Source organism: Solea senegalensis, linkage group LG12 (genome assembly GCF_019176455.1).
Source record: "Solea senegalensis isolate Sse05_10M linkage group LG12, IFAPA_SoseM_1, whole genome shotgun sequence".
NCBI classification, from domain to species: Eukaryota; Metazoa; Chordata; class Actinopteri; order Pleuronectiformes; family Soleidae; genus Solea; species Solea senegalensis.
Genome location: NC_058032.1, coordinates 10461751 through 10489736, shown reverse-complemented (window position 1 = coordinate 10489736; position 27986 = coordinate 10461751). Strand labels below are relative to the sequence as shown.

General features: G+C 43.3%; 3 protein-coding genes across 10 annotated transcripts; all 3 read left to right on the top strand.

Moving 5' to 3' along the window:
* The first annotated feature begins 3 nt into the window (after positions 1-3).
* LOC122778039 (protocadherin beta-16-like) lies at positions 4-27986 on the top strand. 8 transcript variants are annotated; one of them, XM_044039598.1, is made up of 2 exons: positions 4-2499; positions 24147-24945. In XM_044039598.1, the coding sequence occupies exons 1-2, from the start codon at positions 172-174 to the stop codon at positions 24234-24236; spliced, it is 2418 nt and encodes an 805-aa protein (XP_043895533.1). In that variant the 5' UTR covers positions 4-171; the 3' UTR covers positions 24237-24945. The 8 variants fall into 8 exon arrangements, with proteins under 8 accessions (XP_043895533.1, XP_043895536.1, XP_043895535.1 ...); XM_044039601.1 differs by lacking the exon at positions 24147-24945 and adding an exon at positions 8822-8981; XM_044039600.1 differs by lacking the exon at positions 24147-24945 and adding an exon at positions 8835-8981 and having other exon boundaries at positions 4-2512.
* Positions 3325-5872, top strand: LOC122778367 (protocadherin gamma-A2-like). Its single transcript, XM_044040171.1, has one exon. It carries the CDS (start codon positions 3464-3466, stop codon positions 5870-5872), a length of 2409 nt encoding a protein of 802 aa, XP_043896106.1. The 5' UTR covers positions 3325-3463.
* LOC122778060 (protocadherin beta-16-like) lies at positions 9632-12067 on the top strand. Its single transcript, XM_044039627.1, has one exon. The coding sequence runs from the start codon at positions 9647-9649 to the stop codon at positions 12050-12052; it is 2406 nt and encodes an 801-aa protein (XP_043895562.1). The 5' UTR covers positions 9632-9646; the 3' UTR covers positions 12053-12067.

The window sequence follows — 27986 nt, the reverse complement described above, 5'->3', positions numbered from 1 at the left end:
GACACATACAGCACACAGGCGTCGTCGAAGAAGCCCGGACATTTTGGCACTGTTATTCAGTTATTTCGAATACGAGAAACACGGATATATTTTCGTCTCCAACAATTCAGAAGTACGTGTTTGCTTCGGACTACAACAATCTTTTCATCTACAGGACTCGTCGATGATCACATGTGGAATAGAACAATGAGACGGCAAGTACTGTTGTTTGCCTTGATGCTTTTTCTCGGCTCCGTGTTTGGCCAGGTCACATATTCCATTCCCGAGGAAATGTCAAAAGGATCTCTCGTTGGTAACATCGCGCAAGATTTAGGGGTCGACTTAAAAAGGCTGAGGTCGGGTAAAGCTCGCATCTATACGGAGGACAACGCAGCCTACATTGAGCTGAATAAAGACAGAGGAGTTCTGCTTGTGAAAGAGAGGATCGACAGAGAGGCGCTATGCGGGCAGACTACACCTTGTGCTTTACATCTTCAGATTACATTGGAGGACCCGATTGAATTTTTCACCGTTACAGTCGAAATTAATGACATTAACGATAATGCACCCAGCTTCAAAAAGCAAGAGATGAAATTCAGGATTAGTGAGTCGGCTGTGATTGGAGCGAAATTTGTGCTTGAAAGAGCTATGGATCTTGACGTCGGTGTAAACGGGCTGCAGAGTTATGCGTTAAAACCTACAGATAACTTTCATTTGAAACTGCAAAATCAGCAAGATGGCAGCAAAAAGGTGGAAATGGTTTTGCAAAAACAACTAGACAGAGAGACTCAACAGCACCTCTCGTTAACGCTCACTGCCACTGATGGCGGTGATCCTCAGCTGTCGGGAACAATGCAGATACACATTTCAGTGCTAGACGCCAACGATAATGCCCCAGTATTTACACAGGAAGTATATAAGGTTGTTATAATGGAGACTGCTTCAAAGGGCACAGTTTTGGCGACCGTTAGTGCTCTAGATGCAGATGAAGGTTCCAATGGAAAAGTGACATATTCGATAACAAATACGTTGGATGATGTACCCGTTATGTTTAGAATTGACGAAGATAGTGGTGTGGTATCTTTAACTCAAATCCTGGATTATGAAAAGGCAAAGCACTATGAAATACACGTACAAGCTAGTGATGATGGAGGACTAACAGAATCATGTAAGATTATAGTTGACGTGACTGATACGAACGACAATCCTCCGTCTATTAACATAATGTCTAGAACAAATTCGATCTCAGAAAATTCGAACGTGGGAACTGTAGTGACTATATTTAATGTTCAAGATCCTGACTCTGGAGAAAATGGAAAAGTTGCATGTAATATCGACGAACACGTGCCCTTTCAGATGAAAACAACGTCGAAAAAATTCTTTAGTTTAGTAACCGACAGTGAATTAGACAGAGAGAGAGCCTCTGAGTATAATATAACAGTGACGTGCTCTGATGAGGGAGTGCCCTCCCTCTCCAGCAGCGTCACTCTCAACTTACACATCTCTGATGTGAATGACAACGCGCCTGTCTTTGAGAGGAGCTCATATGAGGCCTACATTGTAGAAAACAACACACCAGGTCTCTCTATATTCACAGTGAAAGCCAGAGACGCTGACTGGAACCAGAATGCCCGTGTTTCTTACATACTGGAGGACTCCTCTGTTAACGGAGTGCCAGTCTCCTCATATGTGTCCGTTAGTGCTGATAGTGGAGTCATACATGCAGTGCGCTCTTTTGACTACGAGCAGATCAAAGATTTCCACTTCTGCGTCAAAGCTCAGGATGGAGGTTCTCCTCCACTCAGTAGTAATGTGACTGTGAAGATACTGATCCAGGATCAGAACGACAACCCCCCTCAGGTTCTGTACCCAGTACAGACTGGTGGCTCTGTGGTGGGTGAGATGGTGCCTCGTTCAGCAGATGTGGGCTATCTGGTCTCTAAAGTGGTGGCTGTTGATGTGGACTCTGGACAGAATGCCTGGCTCTCCTATAAACTCCAGAAAGCCACAGACAGGGCGCTGTTTGAAGTGGGCTTACAGAATGGAGAAATAAGAACCATCCGGCAAGTGACTGATAAAGATCCTGTCAATCAAAAACTGACTGTTATAGTGGAGGACAACGGACAGCCCTCTCGTTCAGCTACAGTCATTGTTAACGTGGCGGTGGCGGACAGCTTCTCTGAAGTGATGTCGGAGTTCACTGACTTTAAACAGGACAAGGAGTACAATGACAACCTGACTTTTTACTTAGTGTTGGCTCTGGCTGTAGTTTCCTTCCTCTTCATCACGTGTTTAGTGGTTATTATCTCAGTGAAAATCTACAGATGGAGACAGTCTCGTGTCCTGTATCACTCCAATCTCCCTGTGATTCCATATTATCCACCACGTTACTCGGACACTTTGGGGGGGACAGGAACTCTCCAACACGTGTACAATTACGAGGTGTGCAGGACGACTGACTCCAGAAAGAGTGACTGTAAGTTCGGCAGAGCTGGTAGTCAGAACGTGCTGATAATGGACCCCAGTTCTACAGGGACGATGCAGCGGAGCGAAAAGAGCATCCTGGATGAACCAGACTCCCCTCTAGAGGTTAGAAAAAACGAATTGTTCTTATCAGATTCACGTGTTTGTGTCTGCTCACTGCTCACAAATATCAGGACCATGGACAGAGGCAGTGCATGTTCCTTGTTCTTTCCTATCTCTTTCTCTCGCTCTCTCAAATCCTCGATGCACTTCCGCTTGACGTTATATTCATTACATAATGCCTTAAGTAGTGAGTACGTTTCACGTGTACACTTTTAACAGACACATTACAATTCTATTCTTACCGAGCTCATGGTATTGTTGCACTGATTTGTTGATTTGAGTAGGATGCTAGACCAGGTTTAAAAGCCAGCGTTTTACATTGTTTTGGTTCAGCACCATGGACAGCAACATCTCCCCATTGTGCGTATTGCCTTTATCTTTTTTCGTATTAGCTTTGAATGAATAAAGTCAACTCATCTGTAATTTTAGTATCCAAGCAGGCTCTTAAAACACGTATTAAAAGTCATAATCTCAGTGTGTTAGAAGCATTACAATATTTAATCGACGGTCACATTTACTCTGGTTTTATTTTCGTTTGAACAGTGTTACTTTGCTCTGAACATATATTCTTTTGTAGTATGTGTAATTTGTTCTGTCAACTCAAAGGGTCGCTGTTGGCAAGCGAGTTGCGATGTATCTAGATGTTGTTTTTCTTCTTTTTTTTTCTGTCATGCCCTGCCCCTTCGAGTCGATTTGTTGGACACAATCAGAGAAAGGCAGACATGTACAGTCCGTGCTTATAAGCAGCACTGCGTGGAAATGTGATATTATGTAGCTTTCTTTTTTTGGATTTCGCACATCTTTCGTTTTTTACATTTGCTGATTAAGTGCGCATTGACTACAAGGGGAGATATTTTCATTTGTTGGATTAAGAAACGGACTGTTGTCGGACAGAACAATGAGACGGCAAGTACTGTTGTTTCTTTCGGCTCTATGCCTCGGCTACGTGATCGGGCAGGTCAGTTACTCGATTCCCGAAGAAATGGCCAAAGGCTCAGTCGTCGGGAACATCGCTCATGATTTAGGATTGGATCTTAAAAGAATACGATCTGGTAAAGCTCGTGTCTACACGGGAGGCAGTGCAGAATACATCGGGCTGAATAAAGAAAGGGGAGTACTCCTTATCCAAGAGAGAATAGACAGAGAGGCTCTATGCGGAGAGATGACGCCTTGTGCTTTACATTTCCAGTTAATTCTGGAAAATCCAATGGAGTTGTTTCGTGTTACTGTGGAGATTACCGATATAAACGACAATGCTCCCAGTTTTACAAACGCAGAGAAGCGTTTTGAAATTAGTGAGTCCGCTGTTATAGGATCGAAATTTATGTTAGAGAAAGCAATTGATTCGGATATTGGGACGAATGGCTTACAGCAATACTCACTCACTCCGGTGGATAACTTTGTATTAAAACTAGAAAATCAGGCAGATGGAAATAAAAAGGCAGAGTTGGTGCTGCAGAAGTCACTAGATCGAGAAAAACAGAATTATATTTCACTGTTACTGACTGCTTTAGATGGAGGGGAGCCACAAATGTCGGGGACGATGCAGATATTCATTAGCGTACTAGATGCGAATGACAATGCACCTACATTCGCTAAACCGCTGTACAGAGCAAAAATACTGGAAAATTCTCCAAAGGGCACCAGTATAACGACTGTAAGTGCATCTGATAAAGACATTGGCTCAAACGGAGAAGTATCGTATCTGATAGCTCCTAGCAAACGTCTTTTAAATGAACTGTTTAAAATTGACTCGAAAAGTGGTGAAATCATTCTCATAGGAGAAATAGATTATGAGAAAGCAAACGCTTATCAGATCGATATTGAAGTTATTGACAGCGGGGGGCTCTCTGATTCCACTAAGGTCATAGTTGATGTCATTGATATAAATGACAATAATCCTCATATAAACATTGTTTCTAAATCTGAATCCATACTTGAGGACTCGCCACCAAACACTGTTATTGCAATGCTAAGCATAAGCGATCCAGATTCAGAGAATAATGGGAAAGTAGAGTGCAACATTGAAAGTAATATTCCCTTCAAAATACAGACAACATTAAGTGGGTTTTATACTTTAATTACAGAGATCGCTCTAGACAGAGAACTCGCTGCTCGATACAACATAACAGTGACGTGCTCTGATGAGGGAGTGCCCTCCCTCTCCAGCAGCGTCACTCTCACCTTACAGATCTCTGATGTGAATGACAACGCGCCTGTCTTTGAGAGGAGCTCATATGAGGCCTACATTGTAGAAAACAACACACCAGGTCTCTCTATATTCACAGTGAAAGCCAGAGACGCTGACTGGAACCAGAATGCCCGTGTTTCTTACATACTGGAGGACTCCTCTGTTAATGGAGTGCCAGTCTCCTCATATGTGTCCGTTAGTGCTGATAGTGGAGTCATACATGCAGTGCGCTCGTTTGACTACGAGCAGATCAAAGATTTCCACTTCAGCGTCAAAGCTCAGGATGGAGGTTCTCCTCCACTCAGTAGTAATGTGACTGTGAAGATACTGATCCAGGACCAGAACGACAACCCTCCTCAGGTTCTTTATCCAGTACAGACTGGTGGCTCTGTGGTGGGTGAGATGGTGCCTCGTTCAGCAGATGTGGGCTATCTGGTCTCTAAAGTGGTGGCTGTTGATGTGGACTCTGGACAGAATGCCTGGCTCTCCTATAAACTCCAGAAAGCCACAGACAGGGCGCTGTTTGAAGTGGGCTTACAGAATGGAGAAATAAGAACTATCCGCCAAGTGACTGATAAAGATCCTGTTAACCAAAAACTGACTGTTATAGTGGAGGACAACGGACAGCCGTCTCATTCAGCTACAGTCATTGTTAACGTGGCGGTGGCGGACAGCTTCTCTGAAGTGCTGTCGGAGTTCACTGACTTTAAACAGGACAAGGAGTACAATGACAACCTGACTTTTTACTTAGTGTTGGCTCTGGCTGTAGTTTCCTTCCTCTTCATCACGTGTTTAGTGGTTATTATCTCAGTGAAAATCTACAGGTGGAGACAGTCTCGCGTCCTGTATCACTCCAATCTCCCTGTGATTCCATATTATCCACCACGTTACTCAGACACTTTGGGTGGAACAGGGACTCTCCAACACGTGTACAATTACGAGGTGTGCAGGACGACTGACTCCAGAAAGAGTGACTGTAAGTTCGGCAGAGCTGGTAGTCAGAATGTGCTGATAATGGACCCCAGTTCTACAGCGACGATGCAGCGGATACAGAGTGAAAAGAGCATCCTGGATGAACCAGACTCTCCACTAGAGGTTGGAATTCAGTGTTTATAAAAAATCTTTGTGTTTTTGGAATATTAATATAATTATTATGGTATGACTGTGGGCAAATAGATATTAATATAATTATTATGGTATGACTGTGGGCAAATAGTTATAAGACTTTGTTTGTCTGAAATGATTTGTTTCACTCTTCATCATCTCAGTTCATCCTCATTGAATTCGCAACCAGTAATTCTTAGTGCTTACACAATCATCACGGACGTTATCCTACCACTACAAGCACTAATAACAATAAAGATAATAATAACAATAAATATAATAGTAATTATACTAATAATAATAGTGATTATGATAATTATGATAATTAATCGAATGGTCTGTTTTTCTATTGCAACTTCATCATATCATCTCTGTCCCCTTTTTTGCTGTTTGGTGTATTGAACAGAAAGGGCCGCTATTGGCCAGAGTGTGGCAGTCTTTGACAGGGCTTGGAACTGTACCTCCCCCTTTGACTGTGTAACGTTCGACAATACAACAGACTCCAACCCTCTGCATATAGACAATTGTTAGTGGACATGAAAAGCGGAGATTTTTGCTTCTGATTTCTTGGAGTTATTTCGGACAATTTACGGATATTTGTATGGATCGCTGTGTTTTCATATGACTCAGGAATACTCGCAGAAAATGATGAGACGGCAAGTGCTATTGTTCATCCTGATTACGTGTGCTACCGTGGTGTTCGGGCAGGTCAGCTACTCGATTCCCGAAGAAATGGAGAAAGGCTCCTTAGTCTGCAATGTAGCTCAGGATTTAGGTGTAGATCTGAAAAGACTCAAATCGGGGAGAGCTCGTATTCATTCGGGAGACAGTGCAGAATATGTCGAGCTGAACAGAGACAGAGGTGTCCTCCTGATCAAAGAGAGGATAGACAGAGAGACTTTGTGTGGTGAGACGACGCCCTGCGCTTTACATTTACAAATGATAGTGGAAAATCCGATGGAACTGTTTCGCATAACGATAGAAATCACTGATATGAATGACAACGCACCCAGCTTTGCTTCAAGCGAGAAACGTTTTGAAATCAGCGAGTCTGCTGTTATTGGCTCTAAATTTGTCCTGGAGAAAGCCATCGACGCTGATATTGGTGAAAATGGCCTGCAAAGCTATTCACTTAAACCAACAAACAACTTCGCATTGAAACTAGAGAATCAAGCAGACGGGAGTAAAAAGGTCGAAATGGTTCTACAGAAGCCATTAGATCGAGAGCAGCAGGAGCAAATATCACTGTTATTAACTGCTCTAGATGGCGGACAGCCGCGTATGTCAGGGACAATGCAGATCACAGTTAATGTCTTAGATGCAAACGACAACGCTCCGGTCTTCACCAAGTCACTATACAAAGCAACAATAACTGAAAATGCACCAAAGGGAACGAGTGTTCTTACTGTTAGTGCGTCTGACAAAGATGGAGGCTCCAATGGAGAAATATCATACGCAATATCAAACAGCAAGCGGCGTTTATCTGATCTGTTTCACATTGACAGAAATACTGGAAAGGTTATTTTGATCGGTGAAATCGATTATGAAAAAGCTAAACTCTTCCAAATTGACATCGAGGCTATAGATAATGGTGGACTGTCTGATTCCAGTAAAATATTGGTAGATATTATTGATGTTAATGACAACAGTCCTCAGATAAAAATATTATCCAAATCGGACACCATTTTAGAAGACTCTCTTGACAATACTGTTACTGCTATGCTAAGCGTAAATGACCCGGACTCTGACAGAAATGGAGAGGTGAAGTGTCATATTAATGATGACATTCCTTTTAAAATACAAAACACAATGAATGGGTTTTATAGTATAGTTACAGAGGTAGCTTTGGACAGAGAGGCCGCGTCCCAATATAATATAACAGTGACGTGTTCTGATGAGGGCGTGCCCTCCCTCTCCAGCAGCGTCACTCTCAACTTACACATCTCTGATGTGAATGACAACGCGCCTGTCTTTGAGAGGAGCTCATATGAGGCCTACATTGTAGAAAACAACACACCAGGTCTCTCTATATTCACAGTGAAAGCCAGAGACGCTGACTGGAACCAGAATGCCCGTGTTTCTTACATACTGGAGGACTCCTCTGTTAACGGAGTGCCAGTCTCCTCATATGTGTCCGTTAGTGCTGATAGTGGAGTCATACATGCAGTGCGCTCTTTTGACTACGAGCAGATCAAACATTTCCACTTCAGCGTCAAAGCTCAGGATGGAGGTTCTCCTCCACTCAGTAGTAATGTGACTGTGAAGATACTGATCCAGGACCAGAACGATAACCCCCCTCAGGTTCTGTACCCAGTCCAGACTGGTGGCTCTGTGGTGGGTGAGATGGTGCCTCGTTCAGCAGATGTGGGCTATCTGGTCTCTAAAGTGGTGGCTGTTGATGTGGACTCTGGACAGAATGCCTGGCTCTCCTATAAACTCCAGAAAGCGACAGACAGGGCGCTGTTTGAAGTGGGCTTACAGAATGGAGAAATAAGAACTATCCGCCAAGTGACTGATAAAGATCCTGTGAATCAAAAACTGACAGTCATAGTGGAGGACAACGGACAGCCCTCTCGTTCAGCTACAGTCATTGTTAACGTGGCGGTGGCGGACAGCTTCTCTGAAGTGATGTCGGAGTTCACTGACTTTAAACAGGACAAGGAGTACAATGACAACCTGACTTTTTACTTAGTGTTGGCTCTGGCTGTAGTTTCCTTCCTCTTCATCACGTGTTTAGTGGTTATTATCTCAGTGAAAATCTACAGATGGAGACAGTCTCGCGTCCTGTATCACTCCAATCTCCCTGTGATTCCATATTATCCACCGCGTTACTCAGACACTTTGGGTGGGACAGGGACTCTCCAACACGTGTACAATTACGAGGTGTGCAGGACGACTGACTCCAGAAAGAGTGACTGTAAGTTCGGCAGAGCTGGTAGTCAGAACGTGCTGATAATGGACCCCAGTTCTACAGCGACGATGCAGCGGATGCAGAGTGAAAAGAACATCTTGGATGAACCAGACTCTCCTCTAGAGGTTTGTTAATCGAAATTATTTTAAGTGTCCCTTGTTTACGATTTATCAGACTCTGCTCTGGAGGTTGAGAGTTAAGCTCTATAAGAGTTTTTGCGCAGTGTGAGACCCATAAGTTGTTGAAAGCAGTCAAGCCGGTATACATTCAGCACCAAGGACAGCGACAGTAAAACCACGTTTTTTTTCTTTGTTTTCCTTTTCCACTCTACCTTGAATGTGTTTCCCTGGTCTGTTGTAGCTTCTGGCATCCGTGTAAATTATTGCACACACGCACATACACACACATATATATATATGTACTGTATACACACATAAAATAACCAAGAATTAGGGTAATCAGACTTAAATTATAAATATTATATTCACATATTTTGCATATAGGCTATTTGTGGTAGTAATTTTTCTCTTATTGTAGCATACTAATTTGAATGATAATGCTGTTTCTTTTCCCATGCACCTTCGCAATTTGAACTCATTGGGCCGCTGTTGCCCAGCGTGTTGAAGTGGAGAGTTGCTTTTGTAACAGATCCTCCCCGGTCATCGTTCTGGCATAATGCTGAGGCACACGCTCAGATGGAGAATGTACATTTCGGCGATCAGTGCCATTTATAGTTCTCTTCAGTCGGATTGCTATTTTTCTTTGTTTGGTTTTCGTCTATTTTTCTCTTCACTTTTTTTTACAATTAGTGGGATCGTACTCGAAACGGAATAACACGCTCTATCTGCTGTGCAAAAGAAGCGTCAGAGCGAACAATGAAGCGGCAAGTACTGTTGTTTATCTCCATTTTCTGCCTGAGCCCTGTGAACGGACAGGTTACTTACTCGATTCCGGAGGAAATGATGAAAGGATCTCTGGTCTCTAACGTAGTACAAGATTTAGGTTTAGACCCCAGACGACTGAAGTCGGGTAAAGCTCGTATTTATACCGGAGACAGTGCTCAGTATATTGAGCTCAACAGAGAAAGGGGAGTCCTCCTTGTCAAAGGAAAGATTGACCGCGAGTCGCTGTGCAGACAGACAACGCCTTGTGCTTTGCATTTTCAAATTACTCTAGAAAACCCATTAGAGTTATTCCCAGTCACTGTAGAAATAACCGACATTAACGACAACGCCCCGGTATTCCAAAAGGAGGAAAGAAGATTTGAAATAAGCGAGTCTGCAGTCATCGGCTCCAAGTTCTTGCTAGAGAAAGCGTTTGATCCCGATATTGAAAAGAATGGACTTCAGACATACAGTCTAAAGCCGAGCGATCATTTTTTGCTTAAACTTCATTCTCAGTCAGATGGGAGCAAAAAGGTAGAGATGATTTTACAAAAACCCTTGGACCGAGAGGAGCTGGAACACATATCGTTAGTTTTGACCGCGGAGGATGGAGGAGAACCACAAATGACTGGAACAATGCTGATTCATGTGACTGTGTTGGATGCCAACGACAATGCACCAGTTTTTAGTAAACCCGTTTACAAAGCAACCATTACTGAAAACTCCGTAAACGGAACCGTCGTCACTGTGGTCAGTGCTTCTGATGCAGACAAAGGCTCAAATGGAAAAGTGACCTACGTAATTGGGAATAGCATGGACACGGTTTCAAAATTATTTCACATTAATAGTCAAGGTGAGGTGATACTAGATGGTACAATAGACTACGAAAAAGAAAAACACTATCACGTCGATATAGAGGCCGTTGATCAAGGTGGACTCTCGGACTCCAGTAAGATAATTATTGACGTAATTGACGTGAATGATAATAGTCCTGTAGTAAATATGATATCCACATCAGGCTCAATACCGGAGTCTTCAGCCCAAAATACAGTAGTAGCTTTAATGAGTGTAAATGACCCAGATTCTGAAAACAATGGGAAAGTCAATTGTGTGATAAATGAAAACCTGCCATTTGAAATTAAGTTTACCTCGAATAATTTCTATAGCATACTAACAAATAGTGAATTAGACAGAGAGAGAGCCTCTGAGTATACTATTACCGTGACGTGCTCTGATGAGGGAGTGCCCTCTCTCTCCAGCAGCGTCACTCTCACCTTACAGATCTCTGATGTGAATGACAACGCGCCTGTGTTTGAGAGGAGCTCATATGAGGCCTACATTGTAGAAAACAACACACCAGGTCTCTCTATATTCACAGTGAAAGCCATAGACGCTGACTGGAACCAGAATGCCCGTGTTTCTTACATACTGGAGGACTCCTCTGTTAACGGAGTGCCAGTCTCCTCATATGTGTCCGTTAGTGCTGATAGTGGAGTCATACATGCAGTGCGCTCTTTTGACTACGAGCAGATCAAAGACTTTCACTTCCGCGTAAAAGCTCAGGATGGAGGTTCTCCTCCACTCAGTAGTAATGTGACTGTGAAAATACTGATCCAGGACCAGAACGACAACCCACCTCAGGTGCTGTACCCAGTCCAGACTGGTGGCTCTGTGGTGGGTGAGATGGTGCCTCGTTCAGCAGATGTGGGCTATCTGGTCTCTAAAGTGGTGGCTGTTGATGTGGACTCTGGACAGAATGCCTGGCTCTCCTATAAACTCCAGAAAGCCGCAGACAGGGCGCTGTTTGAAGTGGGCTTACAGAATGGAGAAATAAGAACTATCCGCCAAGTGACTGATAAAGATCCTGTCAATCAAAAACTGACTGTTATAGTGGAGGACAACGGACAGCCCTCTCGTTCAGCTACAGTCATTGTTAACGTGGCGGTGGCGGACAGCTTCTCTGAAGTGATGTCGGAGTTCACTGACTTTAAACAGGACAAGGAGTACAATGACAACCTGACTTTTTACTTAGTGTTGGCTCTGGCTGTAGTTTCCTTCCTCTTCATCACGTGTTTAGTGGTTATTATCTCAGTGAAAATCTACAGATGGAGACAGTCTCGCGTCCTGTATCACTCCAATCTCCCTGTGATTCCATATTATCCACCACGTTACTCGGACACTTTGGGTGGAACAGGGACTCTCCAACACGTGTACAATTACGAGGTGTGCAGGACGACTGACTCCAGAAAGAGTGACTGTAAGTTCGGCAGAGCTGGTAGTCAGAACGTGCTGATAATGGACCCCAGTTCTACAGCGACGATGCAGCGGATACAGAGTGAAAAGAGCATCCTGGATGAACCAGACTCTCCTCTAGAGGTTAGACTTGCAGTTATCTAATTCAAACGCATGCTTTTCATATTCAAAGGTGATGTTTAGTCGACACAATTTCAGTACCTTGGACAGCGAAAGTTAAACCTGCACTTATCCGTCTCTTTCTGTGTCTTTCCATTTGTCGGTTTCTCTCTCTCGCACACTCCTCCTCTCTCTCTCTTTCTCCCTCCCTCTCCCACTATCTTTTTTTCTATTTATTCCTATCTAAATTTGAACAAATATTGTTGCACCAACGTTTTGTTGTTTATAACCACTTAATGTTTGCAGTGAGAAACAGTTGTGTCTCTTGGATTGTCCTTTATTCTAAGGCTTTCACGTTGTTCCCTTATATTTTGTTTTACTCCTGTAGTTTCGTGTTTTGAACTCAGTGGGCCGCTGTTGACCACCTTCTTGGATTTTAAAATCGTATATTTACACAAGGACATCTCTAGTCCTCTCACAAGAGTAAGTAACGCCGGAACATGAACGCTCAGTCGACGGTGGAGGAATCGCTAAACGTGGAATATCAAGCTGGAGCATTTTCACTGTCAGTTGTTGATTAAACTGACGCTCCTGTGGTTTTGGTTTGCACCAGTAACGCTGAAATCCAAAGGAGGGGATTCTTTTGTTTGTTTTTTCGATGGGGATGTATGAAAGAACAATGATACGGCAAGTACTGATGTTTTTCTGGCTCCTCTGTCTCAGTTTAGTGCTCGGCCAGGTCAGCTATTCTATCCCAGAGGAAATGGCCAAAGGCTCAATCGTTGGTAACATAGCACAAGATTTAGGTCTGGATGTTAAAAAACTGCAAGCGCGAAAAGCTCGCATTCACACAGGAGACAGTGCGGAGTGCATTCAGCTGAACAAGGAAAGGGGACTCCTCATCATCAAGGAGAGAATAGACCGCGAAGCTCTCTGTGGCCAGACAACGCCTTGCGCTTTGCATTTTCAGATTGCCTTGGAAAACCCGATAGAAATATTTCCGATTACTGTCGAAATAATCGATATCAATGACAACGCTCCCGCATTTCAAAAGGACGAAAAAAACATTGAAATCAGCGAGTCCGCAGTCATAGGATCTAAATTCATGCTAGAAAAGGCAGTAGATCTCGATATCGGGCTGAATGGTCTTCAGAGCTATACACTGAAGCCCACTGATCATTTTATACTGAAATTACATAGTCAATCTAATGGTGTTAAGAAGGTAGAGATGATTTTACAGAAACATCTGGATCGAGAGAAGCAGGAGTTTGCATCATTATGGTTGACCGCCGTAGATGGGGGCGAACCGCAACGGTCTGGGACAATGCAGATTCATATCACAGTCTTAGACGTTAATGACAATGCTCCTGTGTTTACGCAGACAGTATACAAAGCAAGTGTCGAAGAAAATTCAATCAAAGGAACAGTCATTACCAAAGTGAGTGCCTCTGACGCGGACAAAGGCTCAAATGGAGAAGTTAGTTATATAATTGGTAATATAGACGCTTTAAATTTATTCCACATCACGGAAGACGGTCACGTTTTGTTAAATGGACCTATTGACTTCGAGAAAGCCAGAAATTATGAAATTGACATAGAAGCAGTTGACAGAGGGGGTTTATCAGATTCATGCAAGGTCAGCATTGAAGTAGGTGATATTAATGACAACAGTCCTGTGATAAATATGATTTCATCATCAAATTCAGTTGGCGAAGACTCACGTCTTAACACCGTATTAGCTGTAATGAGCGTAAATGATCCTGATTCTGAAGAAAATGGAAAGGTCATGTGTGTTATTAATAAAAACATACCATTCGATATAACTTCTACAGCCGGTAATTTATATAGCATTGTAACAAATAGTGAATTAGACAGAGAGAGAGCCTCTGAGTATAATATAACAGTGACGTGCTCTGATGAGGGAGTGCCCTCCCTCTCCAGCAGCGTCACTCTGACCTTACACATCTCTGATGTGAATGACAACGCGCCTGTCTTTGAGAGGAGCTTATATGAGGCCTACATTGTAGAAAACAACACACCAGGTCTCTCTATATTCACAGTGAAAGCCAGAGACGCTGACTGGAACCAGAATGCCCGTGTTTCTTACATACTGGAGGACTCCTCTGTTAACGGAGTGCCAGTCTCCTCATATGTGTCCGTTAGTGCTGATAGTGGAGTCATACATGCAGTGCGCTCTTTTGACTACGAGCAGATCAAAGATTTCCACTTCCGCGTCAAAGCTCAGGATGGAGGTTCTCCTCCACTCAGTAGTAATGTGACTGTGAAGATACTGATCCAGGACCAGAACGATAACCCCCCTCAGGTTCTGTATCCAGTCCAGACTGGTGGCTCTGTGGTGGGTGAGATGGTGCCTCGTTCAGCAGATGTGGGCTATCTGGTCTCTAAAGTGGTGGCTGTTGATGTGGACTCTGGACAGAATGCCTGGCTCTCCTATAAACTCCAGAAAGCCACAGACAGGGCGCTGTTTGAAGTGGGCTTACAGAATGGAGAAATAAGAACTATCCGCCAAGTGACTGATAAAGATCCTGTCAATCAAAAACTGACTGTTATAGTGGAGGACAACGGACAGCCCTCTCGTTCAGCTACAGTCATTGTTAACGTGGCGGTGGCGGACAGCTTCTCTGAAGTGATGTCGGAGTTCACTGACTTTTCACAGGACAAGGAGTACAATGACAACCTGACTTTTTACTTAGTGTTGGCTCTGGCTGTAGTTTCCTTCCTCTTCATCACGTGTTTAGTGGTTATTATCTCAGTGAAAATATACAGATGGAGACAGTCTCGCGTCCTGTATCACTCCAATCTCCCTGTGATTCCATATTATCCACCACGTTACTCGGACACTTTGGGTGGATCAGGGACTCTCCAACACGTGTACAATTACGAGGTGTGCAGGACGACTGACTCCAGAAAGAGTGACTGTAAGTTCGGCAGAGCTGGTAGTCAGAACGTGCTGATAATGGACCCCAGTTCGACGATGCAGCGGATGCAGACTGAAAAGAGCATCCTGGATGAACCAGACTCTCCTCTAGAGGTTGGTCATTTGTTGTTTAGTTTTATAAACTGTTTTGCTTGCAGTTTGAGAATAAGTTGTTTTAATGTGTCAGGCACAATTAAATAATATGAGCATGGTATATGTTCCCTTTCCCTCTCTCCTGTGTTGTTTTCATTTAATTCCCCTTACATTAGCAGCTAAAATTATTTCCATCATTCACTCAAATTTTGGCCCATTTAAAGAAATCAGTTTGGGTCCTTCCTTTTCAGCACCCTGGAGAGCAGCACTGTGTGCGTTCGTGTCCGAATATTGGCATTGACACTTTCACAGATAACATATCTTTAAATGTATTTATATTCTATACTCATTCCTCCTGTATTTTATTTAATACACCTGCAGTCAGGATAGTGCGACCATTAAATCCCAGCTTTTATACATTATTCTGTCTGTTTTCCCACATCTACTGTGTATGTTATAGTTTTCTTTGCAGTTTTGCTTTCTGAACTCAGCGGGCCGCTGTTGCCTGTCTGTTGCAGCTGACGCATATTTACAGCAGTTCCGCCTCTTCGTTTCGATGTATTCAGTAGAAAGGACAGACACAGACTGCATTTTCTTCACCGCAGAGTGACAGAATTACGAACCGGGACTATCTTTATTTTTCACAATTTGTGGACCACTTATCATTTTGTATTTTTGGGCTTGTGGAATACTCCTAACGGATGTTGTGAGGTTATTGTTTTTTTCTCGCCAACATAATTTCAAACAATGAGACGGCAAGTACTCTGTTTCATTTCGATCGTCTGTCTTCGGTCAGTCATCGCACAGGTTACCTATTCCATTTCGGAGGAAATGGCTAAGGGCTCTTTGGTCGGTAATCTCGGGCAGGATTTAGGTTTGGACGTCAAACGTCTGAAGTTGGGCAACGCTCATGTTTATTCTGGTGATAGCAAAGAGTACATCGAGCTGAACAATGACAGAGGAGTCCTCCTTATCAAAGAGAGAATAGACAGAGAGGCGTTGTGTGGCGACACGACACCGTGTGCTGTACATTTTCAGATCGTTTTACAAAATCCGATGGAGTTTTACAGTGTAACAGTTGAAATTACAGATATTAACGATAACGCGCCGACCTTCGAAAAGAATGAAATAAAATTCGTAATTAGCGAGTCTGCAGTTGTAGGGGCAAAATTTGATTTGGAAAGAGCCGTCGATTTAGATGTCGGTACAAATAGTCTTCAGAGTTACACACTGAATTTAAGTGATAATTTTTTACTCAACCTGCACAGCCAAGCAGATGGTACAAAAAATGTCGAAATGGTCTTACAAAAACCACTGGACAGAGAGAAAAATGAGCGTATATCTTTGGTGTTAACGGCTGTAGATGGAGGAGCACCACGGCTGTCAGGAACAATGCAAATATTCATCACTGTGCTAGATGTCAATGATAATGCTCCGGTTTTTACACAGAAAATATACAAAGCTACAGTAGCTGAAAATGCTGCAAAAGACACGATTGTGACTACTGTTAGTGCTTCGGATGCTGATCAGGGTTTACATGGTAAAATATATTATTCAATCACAAATACTCTGGGTGACGTAAGACATGTGTTTGAGGTAAATGAGGACAACGGAGAGGTTAGACTGGTTGGTCCTTTGGATTATGAAAAGAAAAAACATTTTCAGATCAATGTACGCGCGAGAGATAATGGCGGGTTAACAGATTCTTGCAAAGTGACTGTGGATGTTGGTGACATAAATGACAACGAACCAACGATTAAAATAATGTCAAAGTCAACTATGATATCAGAGAATGCGGAGCCCAATACAGTGGTCACAATGATCAATATTCAAGACCCAGATTCGGGTGAAAACGGCAAAGTTCAGTGTTTAATAAATGATAATATCCCATTCTTACTGAAATCGACGTCAACTAATTTCTATAGTCTAGTAACAGACAGTGAATTAGACAGAGAGAGAGCCTCTGAGTATAATATTACAGTGACGTGCTCTGATGAGGGAGTGCCCTCCCTCTCCAGCAGCGTCACTCTCACCTTACAGATCTCTGATGTGAATGACAACGCGCCTGTCTTTGAGAGGAGCTCATATGAGGCCTACATTGTAGAAAACAACACACCAGGTCTCTCTATATTCACAGTGAAAGCCAGAGACGCTGACTGGAACCAGAATGCCCGTGTTTCTTACATACTGGAGGACTCCTCTGTTAACGGAGTGCCAGTCTCCTCATATGTGTCCGTTAGTGCTGATAGTGGAGTCATACATGCAGTGCGCTCTTTTGACTACGAGCAGATCAAAGATTTCCACTTCCGCGTCAAAGCTCAGGATGGAGGTTCTCCTCCACTCAGTAGTAATGTGACTGTGAAAATACTGATCCAGGACCAGAACGATAACCCTCCACAGGTTCTGTACCCAGTGCAGACTGGTGGCTCTGTGGTGGGTGAGATGGTGCCTCGTTCAGCAGATGTGGGCTATCTGGTCTCTAAAGTGGTGGCTGTTGATGTGGACTCTGGACAGAATGCCTGGCTCTCCTATAAACTCCAGAAAGCCACAGACAGGGCGCTGTTTGAAGTGGGCTTACAGAATGGAGAAATAAGAACTATCCGCCAAGTGACTGATAAAGATCCTGTCAATCAAAAACTGACTGTCATAGTGGAGGACAACGGACAGCCCTCTCGTTCAGCTACAGTCATTGTTAACGTGGCGGTGGCGGACAGCTTCTCTGAAGTGCTATCGGAGTTCACTGACTTTAAACAGGACAAGGAGTACAATGACAACCTGACTTTTTACTTAGTGTTGGCTCTGGCTGTAGTTTCCTTCCTCTTCATCACGTGTTTAGTGGTTATTATCTCAGTGAAAATCTACAGATGGAGACAGTCTCGCGTCCTGTATCACTCCAATCTCCCTGTTATTCCATATTATCCACCACGTTACTCGGACACTTTGGGGGGGACAGGGACTCTCCAACACGTGTACAATTACGAGGTGTGCAGGACGACTGACTCCAGAAAGAGTGACTGTAAGTTCGGCAGAGCTGGTAGTCAGAACGTGCTGATAATGGACCCCAGTTCTACAGCGACGATGCAGCGGATACAGAGTGAAAAGAGTATCCTGGATGAACCAGACTCCCCTCTAGAGGTGGGTTATGTGGGGTTAATGTTTATAGTATATTGCTAAAATATGTTTAACCTGCAATGTGTGAAGTTGTTAAACCTTGCCGTTAATAATGATCTGCGGACCGGCAATCAGCACCAAGGACAGCGGCACTGCTTTCGATCTAATTTTCAGGTGCTTCTCCCATGCTCAGTTTTGAATGCTTCAAACGTTAATATGTTTTTTCAACATCATCGTCCTAGCGCTCTCTGGTATGAGTTGTGTTTAATATCCGCACCATAGTGTCTAGAAAGTAACACTTACTCAAGTCATTTTACAGGGATTTATTTATGTCTGTCCACCTTCACTCAGAGTTTGTGCAAACATGTTTCATGTAATGTTGACTTCGAACTCTGAGGGACGCTGTTGACCAATGTGTATCAGTTTTGCAGCAGCTATGTGACGGTTCCTCCCGTCATCGCTGTATATTTGAGAAAGAGCCAGTCCGGGTGATACCACGAAACACACAGGACGATCTAATCAAACGCGGACGTTTTAACGGGAATACTGTATTTGTTTTGTTTTCTCTCGGTGGATTAAGACTGGGATGTAATAGAAGATTCCGGATATGCAAATGTAAAGGGCGAGTGGAAGGTTTACACAAAGATTTCCCGCAAAGACGACGACGGACATTAACAATGAAGTGGCAAGTACTGCTGTTTATGTCGGTCCTCTCCTTCAACCCAGTGCTTGGCCAGGTCAGCTACGCCATTCCTGAGGAAATGCCCAAAGGCTCTTTTGTTGGCAACATCGGTCAGGATTTGGGTTTAGATGTCAAAAGACTACAATCTGGAAAGGCTCGCGTTTTCACAAGAGACACCACAGCATACATCGAGCTACACAGAGAAAAGGGAGTACTCCTTATTAAAGAGCGAATAGACAGAGAAGCGCTCTGTGGACCATCGACGCCCTGCGCTTTGCATTTTCAGATTTTATTAGAAAATCCAATGGAATTCTTCAGTGTTACTGTTGAAATCACGGACATAAATGATAACCCTCCGACTTTCATGACGAGCGAAGCTCATTTTAATATTAGCGAGTCTGCGCTTAGTGGCACTATATTTACTTTAGACAGAGCGACTGATCTTGATGTGGGTGAAAATGGATTAAAAACCTATGTCTTGAAACCCACTGATATGTTTTCTCTTAAAATAAACAATCAAGGAAACGGTAGGAAAAATGTCGAGATGGTTTTGAATTCACCGCTGGACAGAGAAAAAAATGAACACCTACATTTAGTTCTGACTGCGATTGATGGTGGCCAACCGCAAATGACAGGAACGATGCAGATTCACATAACCGTTTTAGACGCCAATGACAATGCTCCTGTTTTCATTCAGTCTGTCTATAAAGCCTCTGTAAAAGAAAATGCAGCAGTAGGGACGGTGGTTGTGAGTGTCACTGCAACCGACGCAGATTACGGATCTAATAGTAAAATAACATATTCTATTTCAAATATGCTCGAATATACTCCTGGTATGTTTGAAATAAACAAGGAAACAGGAGATGTCTCATTAACCGGAACACTTGATTATGAGAAGTCGAGAAGTTTTGAGGTTAATATTCGCGCTATTGATCACGGTGGTCTGACTGGTTCTTGCAAACTATTAGTCGACATATTAGATATTAATGACAACCGCCCTGATATCCACATAATGTCCAAATCAAATGTGATATCGGAAGACGCAAAATCTAACACTGTTGTGACAATGATTAATGTGGAAGATGCAGATTCTGCTGAAAATGGGAAAGTGCATTGTTCCATTGATGACAATAACAATTTCATCTTAAAGTCAACATCAGATAAATTCTACAGTCTCATGACAGACAGTGAATTAGACAGAGAGAAAGCCTCAGAGTACAATATAACAGTGACGTGTTCTGATGAGGGAGTGCCCTCCCTCTCCAGCAGCGTCACTCTCACCTTACAGATCTCTGATGTGAATGACAACGCGCCTGTCTTTGAGAGGAGCTCATATGAGGCCTACATTGTAGAAAACAACACACCAGGTCTCTCTATATTCACAGTGAAAGCCAGAGACGCTGACTGGAACCAGAATGCCCGTGTTTCTTACATACTGGAAGACTCCTCTGTTAACGGAGTGCCAGTCTCCTCATATGTGTCCGTTAGTGCTGATAGTGGAGTCATACATGCAGTGCGCTCTTTTGACTACGAGCAGATCAAAGATTTCCACTTCTGCGTCAAAGCTCAGGATGGAGGTTCTCCTCCACTCAGTAGTAATGTGACTGTGAAAATACTGATCCAGGACCAGAACGACAACCCTCCACAGGTTCTGTACCCGGTCCAGACTGGTGGCTCTGTGGTGGGTGAGATGGTGCCTCGTTCAGCAGATGTGGGCTATCTGGTCTCTAAAGTGGTGGCTGTTGATGTGGACTCTGGACAGAATGCCTGGCTCTCCTATAAACTCCAGAAAGCCACAGACAGGGCGCTGTTTGAAGTGGGCTTACAGAATGGAGAAATAAGAACTATCCGCCAAGTGACTGATAAAGATCCAGTTAACCAAAAACTGACTGTTATAGTGGAGGACAACGGACAGCCCTCTCGTTCAGCTACAGTCATTGTTAACGTGGCGGTGGCGGACAGCTTCTCTGAAGTGTTGTCGGAGTTCACGGACTTTAAACAGGACAAGGAATACAATGACAACCTGACTTTTTACTTAGTGTTGGCTCTGGCTGTAGTTTCCTTTCTCTTCATCACGTGTTTAGTGGTTATTATCTCAGTGAAAATATACAGATGGAGACAGTCTCGCGTCCTGTATCACTCCAATCTCCCTGTGATTCCATATTATCCACCACGTTACTCGGACACTTTGGGTGGAACAGGGACTCTCCAACACGTGTACAATTACGAGGTGTGCAGGACGACTGACTCCAGAAAGAGTGACTGTAAGTTCGGCAGAGCTGGTAGTCAGAACGTGCTGATAATGGACCCCAGTTCTACAGCGACGATGCAACGGATGCAGAGTGAAAAGAGCATCCTGGATGAACCAGACTCTCCACTAGAGGTTTGAATTTTCTAGCTACATATTCCCACGTTGAAGTCACTATTTTTAATGCATTCCTCACCTGGCAAACACTTTTTAATCTAGTGTGACCTAGAAGTAAGGTGCAATCTGTTTTGACAGTTTGAACAATAGTATAATAATGGTGTTGATTAGAAAGAACGTGGACAATGAGGTGAAAACGTACCACATTGTAAGTCCTGGTTTCAGCACCTTGGAGAGAGACACAGGTCTACGTATTGCTATGTATTTGTTTTACCATGTCTGCTTAAAATCTTACATATATATGTCATTTTCCCCTCAAAAGTTGTCTTTATGGTTGTTGTATAACTGGAACATCCCCACTCTGCTCATTTCAGCTGTAATTTGACTTGATGCACTCGTGGTGCCGCTGTTGGCTAGTTTGTATCAGATTTGCCACTGACTCTTTGTACCTCCCATTACGTCTTTATTTTAGAGCGAGAAATAGACGAAAGCAAACACGCGCCGTCTGGAATTCACAGGAGATACAGGACATACAAGCATATGCTGGGAATACAAATCCGCGTTGACGTTTAAATTGAGCAGGATTAAGGTCCAGAAGGTGTTGATGCTTCAAACGATGACAATGTCCGACGGAACAATGCGAGGGCAAGTACTGCTGCTTTTGTTGGTTCTCTCTCTCGGCTCGGCGCTCGGGCAGGTCAGCTATTCCATTCCCGAGGAAATGCCCAGAGGTTCGCTCGTTGGAAACATGGCAAAGGATTTTGGTTTGGATGTTAAAAGACTTAAATCTGGTAAAGCTCGCATATTTACCCCAGACAGTGAGGAATACATTGAGCTGAATAATGAAAGAGGAGTCCTCCTCATCAAAAACAGAATCGACAGAGAAGCGCTCTGTGGACAGACGACGCCTTGTGCTTTGCATTTTCAGATCATCTTAGACAACCCGATGGAATTTTACAGCGTAACTATTGAAATCACGGATGTTAACGATAACCCTCCATCCTTCGAAAAGAACGAAGTCAGATTTAAAATCAGTGAATCAGCTGCAAGCGGAGCTAAATTTATATTGGATCGTGCCATCGATCCTGATGTGGGCTCAAATGGACTGCAAACGTATAAACTCGAGCCGAGGAATAATTTCATCATTAAACTACACGATCAAGCAGATGGGACGAAAAATGTTGAAATGGTTTTAGAGAAACCACTTGATAGAGAAAAGCATGAACAATTGTCTTTGGTTCTGACGGCGGTGGATGGGGGAGAGCCGCAGATGACAGGAACGATGCAGATTCTAATCACAGTTTTAGACGCTAATGACAATGCTCCTGTTTTTACACAGCCCGTTTATAAAGCATCAATTAAAGAGAATTCTCCAATAGGTACAGTTGTTATTAGAGTTGCTGCATCAGATGCAGATGATGGAAATAATGGCAAAATAACGTATTCGATTTCAAGCATATCAGATAATGCCCGTGGGGTATTTGAAATGAATGATGAAAGTGGTGAAATTGGTCTAAAAGGAAATATTGATTATGAAAAAGCTCGGACTTTTCAAATAAACGTCCGTGCAAGTGATGATGGAGGGCTAGTAGACTCCTGTAAAGTGATGATAGACGTCACTGACATGAATGACAATGAACCCGATATCTATATAATGTCAAAATCAAACGTGATATCAGAAAATGCCAAGCCTGGTACTGTTGTGACGATGATAAATATTAAGGACGCTGATTCGGGTGAGAATGGCAAAGTCCACTGTACTTTGAATAATAATATTCCTTTTGTTATGAAGTCAACAAACAATGATTTCTATAGTTTAGTAACAGATAGTGAATTAGACAGAGAGATGACATCTGAGTATAATATAACAGTGATGTGCTCTGATGAGGGCGTGCCCTCTCTCTCCAGCAGCGTCACTCTCACCTTACAGATCTCTGATGTAAATGACAACGCGCCTGTCTTTGAGAGGAGCTCATATGAGGCCTACATTGTAGAAAACAACACACCAGGTCTCTCTATATTCACAGTGAAAGCCAGAGACGCTGACTGGAACCAGAATGCCCGTGTTTCTTACATACTGGAGGACTCCTCTGTTAACGGAGTGCCAGTCTCCTCATATGTGTCCGTTAGTGCTGATAGTGGAGTCATACAAGCAATGCGCTCTTTTGACTACGAGCAGATCAAACATTTCCACTTCAGCGTCAAAGCTCAGGATGGAGGTTCTCCTCCACTCAGTAGTAATGTGACTGTGACAATCCTGATCCAGGACCAGAACGACAACCCTCCTCAGGTTCTTTACCCAGTCCAGACTGGTGGCTCTGTGGTGGGTGAGATGGTGCCTCGTTCAGCAGATGTGGGCTATCTGGTCTCTAAAGTGGTGGCTGTTGATGTGGACTCTGGACAGAATGCCTGGCTCTCCTATAAACTCCAGAAAGCCACAGACAGGGCGCTGTTTGAAGTGGGCTTACAGAATGGAGAAATAAGAACTATCCGCCAAGTGACTGATAAAGATCCTGTAAATCAAAAACTTACTGTTATAGTGGAGGACAACGGACAGCCCTCTCGTTCAGCTACAGTCGTTGTTAACGTGGCGGTGGCGGACAGCTTCTCTGAAGTGATGTCGGAGTTCACTGACTTTAAACAGGACAAGGAGTACAATGACAACCTGACTTTTTACTTAGTGTTGGCTCTGGCTGTAGTTTCCTTCCTCTTCATCACGTGTTTAGTGGTTATTATTTCAGTGAAAATCTACAGATGGAGACAGTCTCGTGTCCTGTATCACTCCAATCTCCCCGTGATTCCATATTATCCACCACGTTACTCAGACACTTTGGGTGGAACAGGGACTCTCCAACACGTGTACAATTACGAGGTGTGCAGGACGACTGACTCCAGAAAGAGTGACTGTAAGTTTGGCAGAGCTGGTAGTCAGAACGTGCTGATAATGGACCCCAGTTCTACAGGGACGATGCAGCGGATACAGAGTGAAAAGAACATCTTGGATGAACCAGACTCTCCTCTAGAGGTTAGAATGTTCTAGCTATCTGTTCTCATTAACTATTCACATCACACTCATCTTGACTAACAAGTGAGGGACAACTAGCTTCAGTGCAATATAGAACAACGACCACATTTACTAATCTGAATACAACGTGTGAGAAATAAATTAAAACATTTTCACCGTAATTCAGTGCTGATTTCAGGACCACGGAGAGCGACATTAATCTTTATTCAGAAATGACATTTTCACAGTTGACTCTTCAGTTCAAACTGGTTTCTTACCTCATTTAATTTACATCTTTCACTTGCACATCACATTTCCAAATTACTTTTTTGTTTTCTGATCGTGTGTGTATTTAACTGTCCTGTGAACATAAGATTATGTTTGACGATGGCAATGCAGCGAATTTAGACTAAACTTGACAATTATCCAGTGGTTAAGTCTTCGTGAAACAGACCACGGTATATTGTGTAGTTTGTAAACATCTGTAGGTCCGTATGAATAGTTTAGCTGCTGTAATATGTCTTTACGTCCCTAGGTGCCGCTGTTGGTTAGTATGAGTAAAGTAAGTCCCCTCCCTGGACTGAAATCCTCCTTCGAATGTCTCATGCGTTAGACCTTCATTTTTTTCATCGGAAATGTAGCCCGACAAAGCATATTTCTCTCCACAAGCAGTCACAGGTGTGGTCCGGTCTCGACACTGCGATTTTGTTTTTTCAGTCGTTTTTGCGAGAGCTCTGTTCATGATGGGCGTTCTTTGTTGTGTGGATGGAAAAACATCATTCGTCTGGAGGCTGCTGCTTCTCATCGTGTGTGTCGCAGAAATGGTTTGCGGACAGGTCCGTTACTCTGTACCCGAGGAAATGGCGACAGGCTCCGTTGTCGGAAATATCATTCAGGACCTTGGCTTGGAAGTTAAGAGGCTGAGATCTGGGCGGGCTAGGATATTTACCGAGGACGGCAGTGAGTACATTGGTCTAAATGCAGAAATGGGGACTTTGGTTGTGGCGAAACGGATAGACAGAGAGGAATTGTGCCAGCAACTGTCTCCCTGCTCTCTTCATTTCCAAATTATCTTAGACAATCCAATGGAGTTGCATCGTATTGATGTAGAGATTACAGATATTAACGATAATGCCCCTTTCTTTTCGAAAAAAGAATACAATTTCCAGGTTAGTGAATCTGCCTCACCAGGCGCTCGCTATTCACTTCACAGTGCCAAAGATCCCGACGTTGCGCACAACACAATTCAAACATACAAGCTTAACCCTCCAGATAATTTCAAATTGAATGTTGTTTCTCGCTCTGACGGAACAAAATACATTGAAATGGTTCTTCACACATCACTCGACAGAGAAAAACAAGAGGAACATACATTATCACTGACAGCATTTGACGGTGGAAATCCTCAAAAATCTGGATCTGTCAAAATAAATGTCGTTGTTTTAGATGCAAATGACAATGCTCCAGTATTCAGTCAGTCTGTTTACAGAGCATCGGTTCCTGAAAACGCATCAAAGGGCACTGTTGTTTTAAGAGTCACTGCAACAGATGATGATAAAGGAGCAAACGAAGAAGTAATGTATTCGTTCTCCCATCACACCGATGCTGCAGCATCCCTGTTCAAAATTGATACTCATACCGGGGAAATAACAGTAATCAGTGTCTTAGATTACGAAAAAGCGAAAAACTATGAAATAGATATTGAAGCTACGGACAAAGGAGGGTTGGCAGACACGAGCAAGCTGCTAATTGAAGTGACAGACCAAAATGACAATGCCCCTGTCATAAGCATCATTTCCCTCTCTAATCCAATACCGGAGGATTCGGCTCCAGATACTGTTATAGCCATGCTCAATATTAAAGACCTGGACTCGGGTAGAAATGGGCAGATTAAGTGTTTCATTACCAGAGATTTACCTTTCAAAATCAAATCATCATCGACTAATTTTTATAGCCTGATGTCGGACGATGTATTAGACCGGGAAATTATGCCAGAATATAATATAACAATAACAGCAACTGACGATGGCTCACCACCTTTCTCCACAAATAAGACCATTCATTTAAGACTGTCAGACGTAAACGACCACGCCCCAGTGTTCCCACAATCATTAGTGAATGCTTTCATCCCTGAAAATAATCCACCTGGCATGTCACTCCTGTCTGTCAAAGCCAGTGACCAAGACTCGGGGAACAATGCGCGCATTTCATACTTCCTTGAAGATAGCCAGCTGAATGGGAGGTCAGCCTCGGCGTATTTTTCAGTGAATGCACAGAGTGGAGAGATACTTGCAGTGCGCTCTTTCGACTATGAGCAAACAAAAGAGTTTCATATTCACGTCAAAGCTCAGGATGGAGGTTCTCCTCCACTCAGTAGTAATGTGACTGTGAAAATACTGATCCAGGACCAGAACGACAACCCCCCTCAGGTTCTTTACCCAGTCCAGACTGGTGGCTCCGTGGTGGGTGAGATGGTGCCTCGTTCAGCAGATGTGGGCTATCTGGTCTCTAAAGTGGTGGCTGTTGATGTGGACTCTGGACAGAATGCCTGGCTCTCCTATAAACTCCAGAAAGCCACAGACAGGGCGCTGTTTGAAGTGGGCTTACAGAATGGAGAAATAAGAACTATCCGCCAAGTGACTGATAAAGATCCTGTTAACCAAAAACTGACTGTTATAGTGGAGGACAACGGACAGCCCTCTCGTTCAGCTACAGTCATTGTTAACGTGGCGGTGGCGGACAGTTTCTCTGAAGTGATGTCGGAGTTCACTGACTTTACGCACGACAAGGAGTACAATGACAACCTGACTTTTTACTTAGTGTTGGCTCTGGCTGTAGTTTCCTTCCTCTTCATCACGTGTTTAGTGGTTATTATCTCAGTGAAAATCTACAGATGGAGACGCGAGCGCATGTTTTACCAATCCAATGGGAATCTTCCTGTTATTCCGTATTACCCGCCCCTTTACGCAGACGTAGGAGGCACTGGCACTTTGAAGCAGGCCTTGAGTTATGAGGTATACGGAACGACCGACTCCCGGAAGAGTGATCTGAAGTCCCCCCATCCCTTCAGTGAGAGCACCCTGAATGTCGATCATTGTGCTGCCAGGACAGTTCCAAGACATAAAACACACTCAGAGCATATGTTCGTTGAGGTGAGAGCAGCACGTTTCTCGCTTCCATAAAACCCGTGTTCCCATGTCTTTATGTTGGCTTGTGTGTTTGAACGTGAGGATGTTTCAGTTCATCTACTGCTCACTCTTATTGCTCATTTGGACTTTTGATCTGGGCTCACCTCCTTGGCATTGGTATTCTAAGTGGGAGAGTTTTTCGTTAATGCGAAATAAACTCTTAATCTCCTCATCCAGATTTGATCATTTTTTGAAGACAGGGTCCCTACAGTTTCTTATGAGTTTTGAAAATGTGTGAATACTATTGTTGTGTGTTTGCAAGGTTTGAAAATGGGTGAAATATAGTGACTCTTTTTTTCACAGCAAACTGCATAGTTCGAAGAGTAAAACACGTCAGAGACTCTAAATGAAAACCTTGATTGTGTGACCCTGACTATTATAAATCATGATTGTTGTTGTTTATAGCACAATGGCATATTTTTATTGTGATAAAAAGGGTGAAGTGCAGAGCATGAATGATGTACAGTATAGAGTGTATTATAGACAGTGAGGGGTTTAATCTACTTTTTTAAGACCCATGTAAGCCTCCATAATGTCCAATTAATGCAAAACTGTCGGTTATTGTGGAGACGATTTGTTTGTGTGATGCTTCTTTTTA

Excerpts from the sequence above, each read along its gene's own strand:
- LOC122778367 (XM_044040171.1), top strand. The coding sequence starts at position 3,464 with ATGAGACGGCAAGTACTGTTGTTTCTTTCGGCTCTATGCCTCGGCTAC.
- LOC122778039 (XM_044039596.1), top strand. The coding sequence starts at position 6,482 with ATGACTCAGGAATACTCGCAGAAAATGATGAGACGGCAAGTGCTATTG.
- LOC122778060 (XM_044039627.1), top strand. The coding sequence starts at position 9,647 with ATGAAGCGGCAAGTACTGTTGTTTATCTCCATTTTCTGCCTGAGCCCT.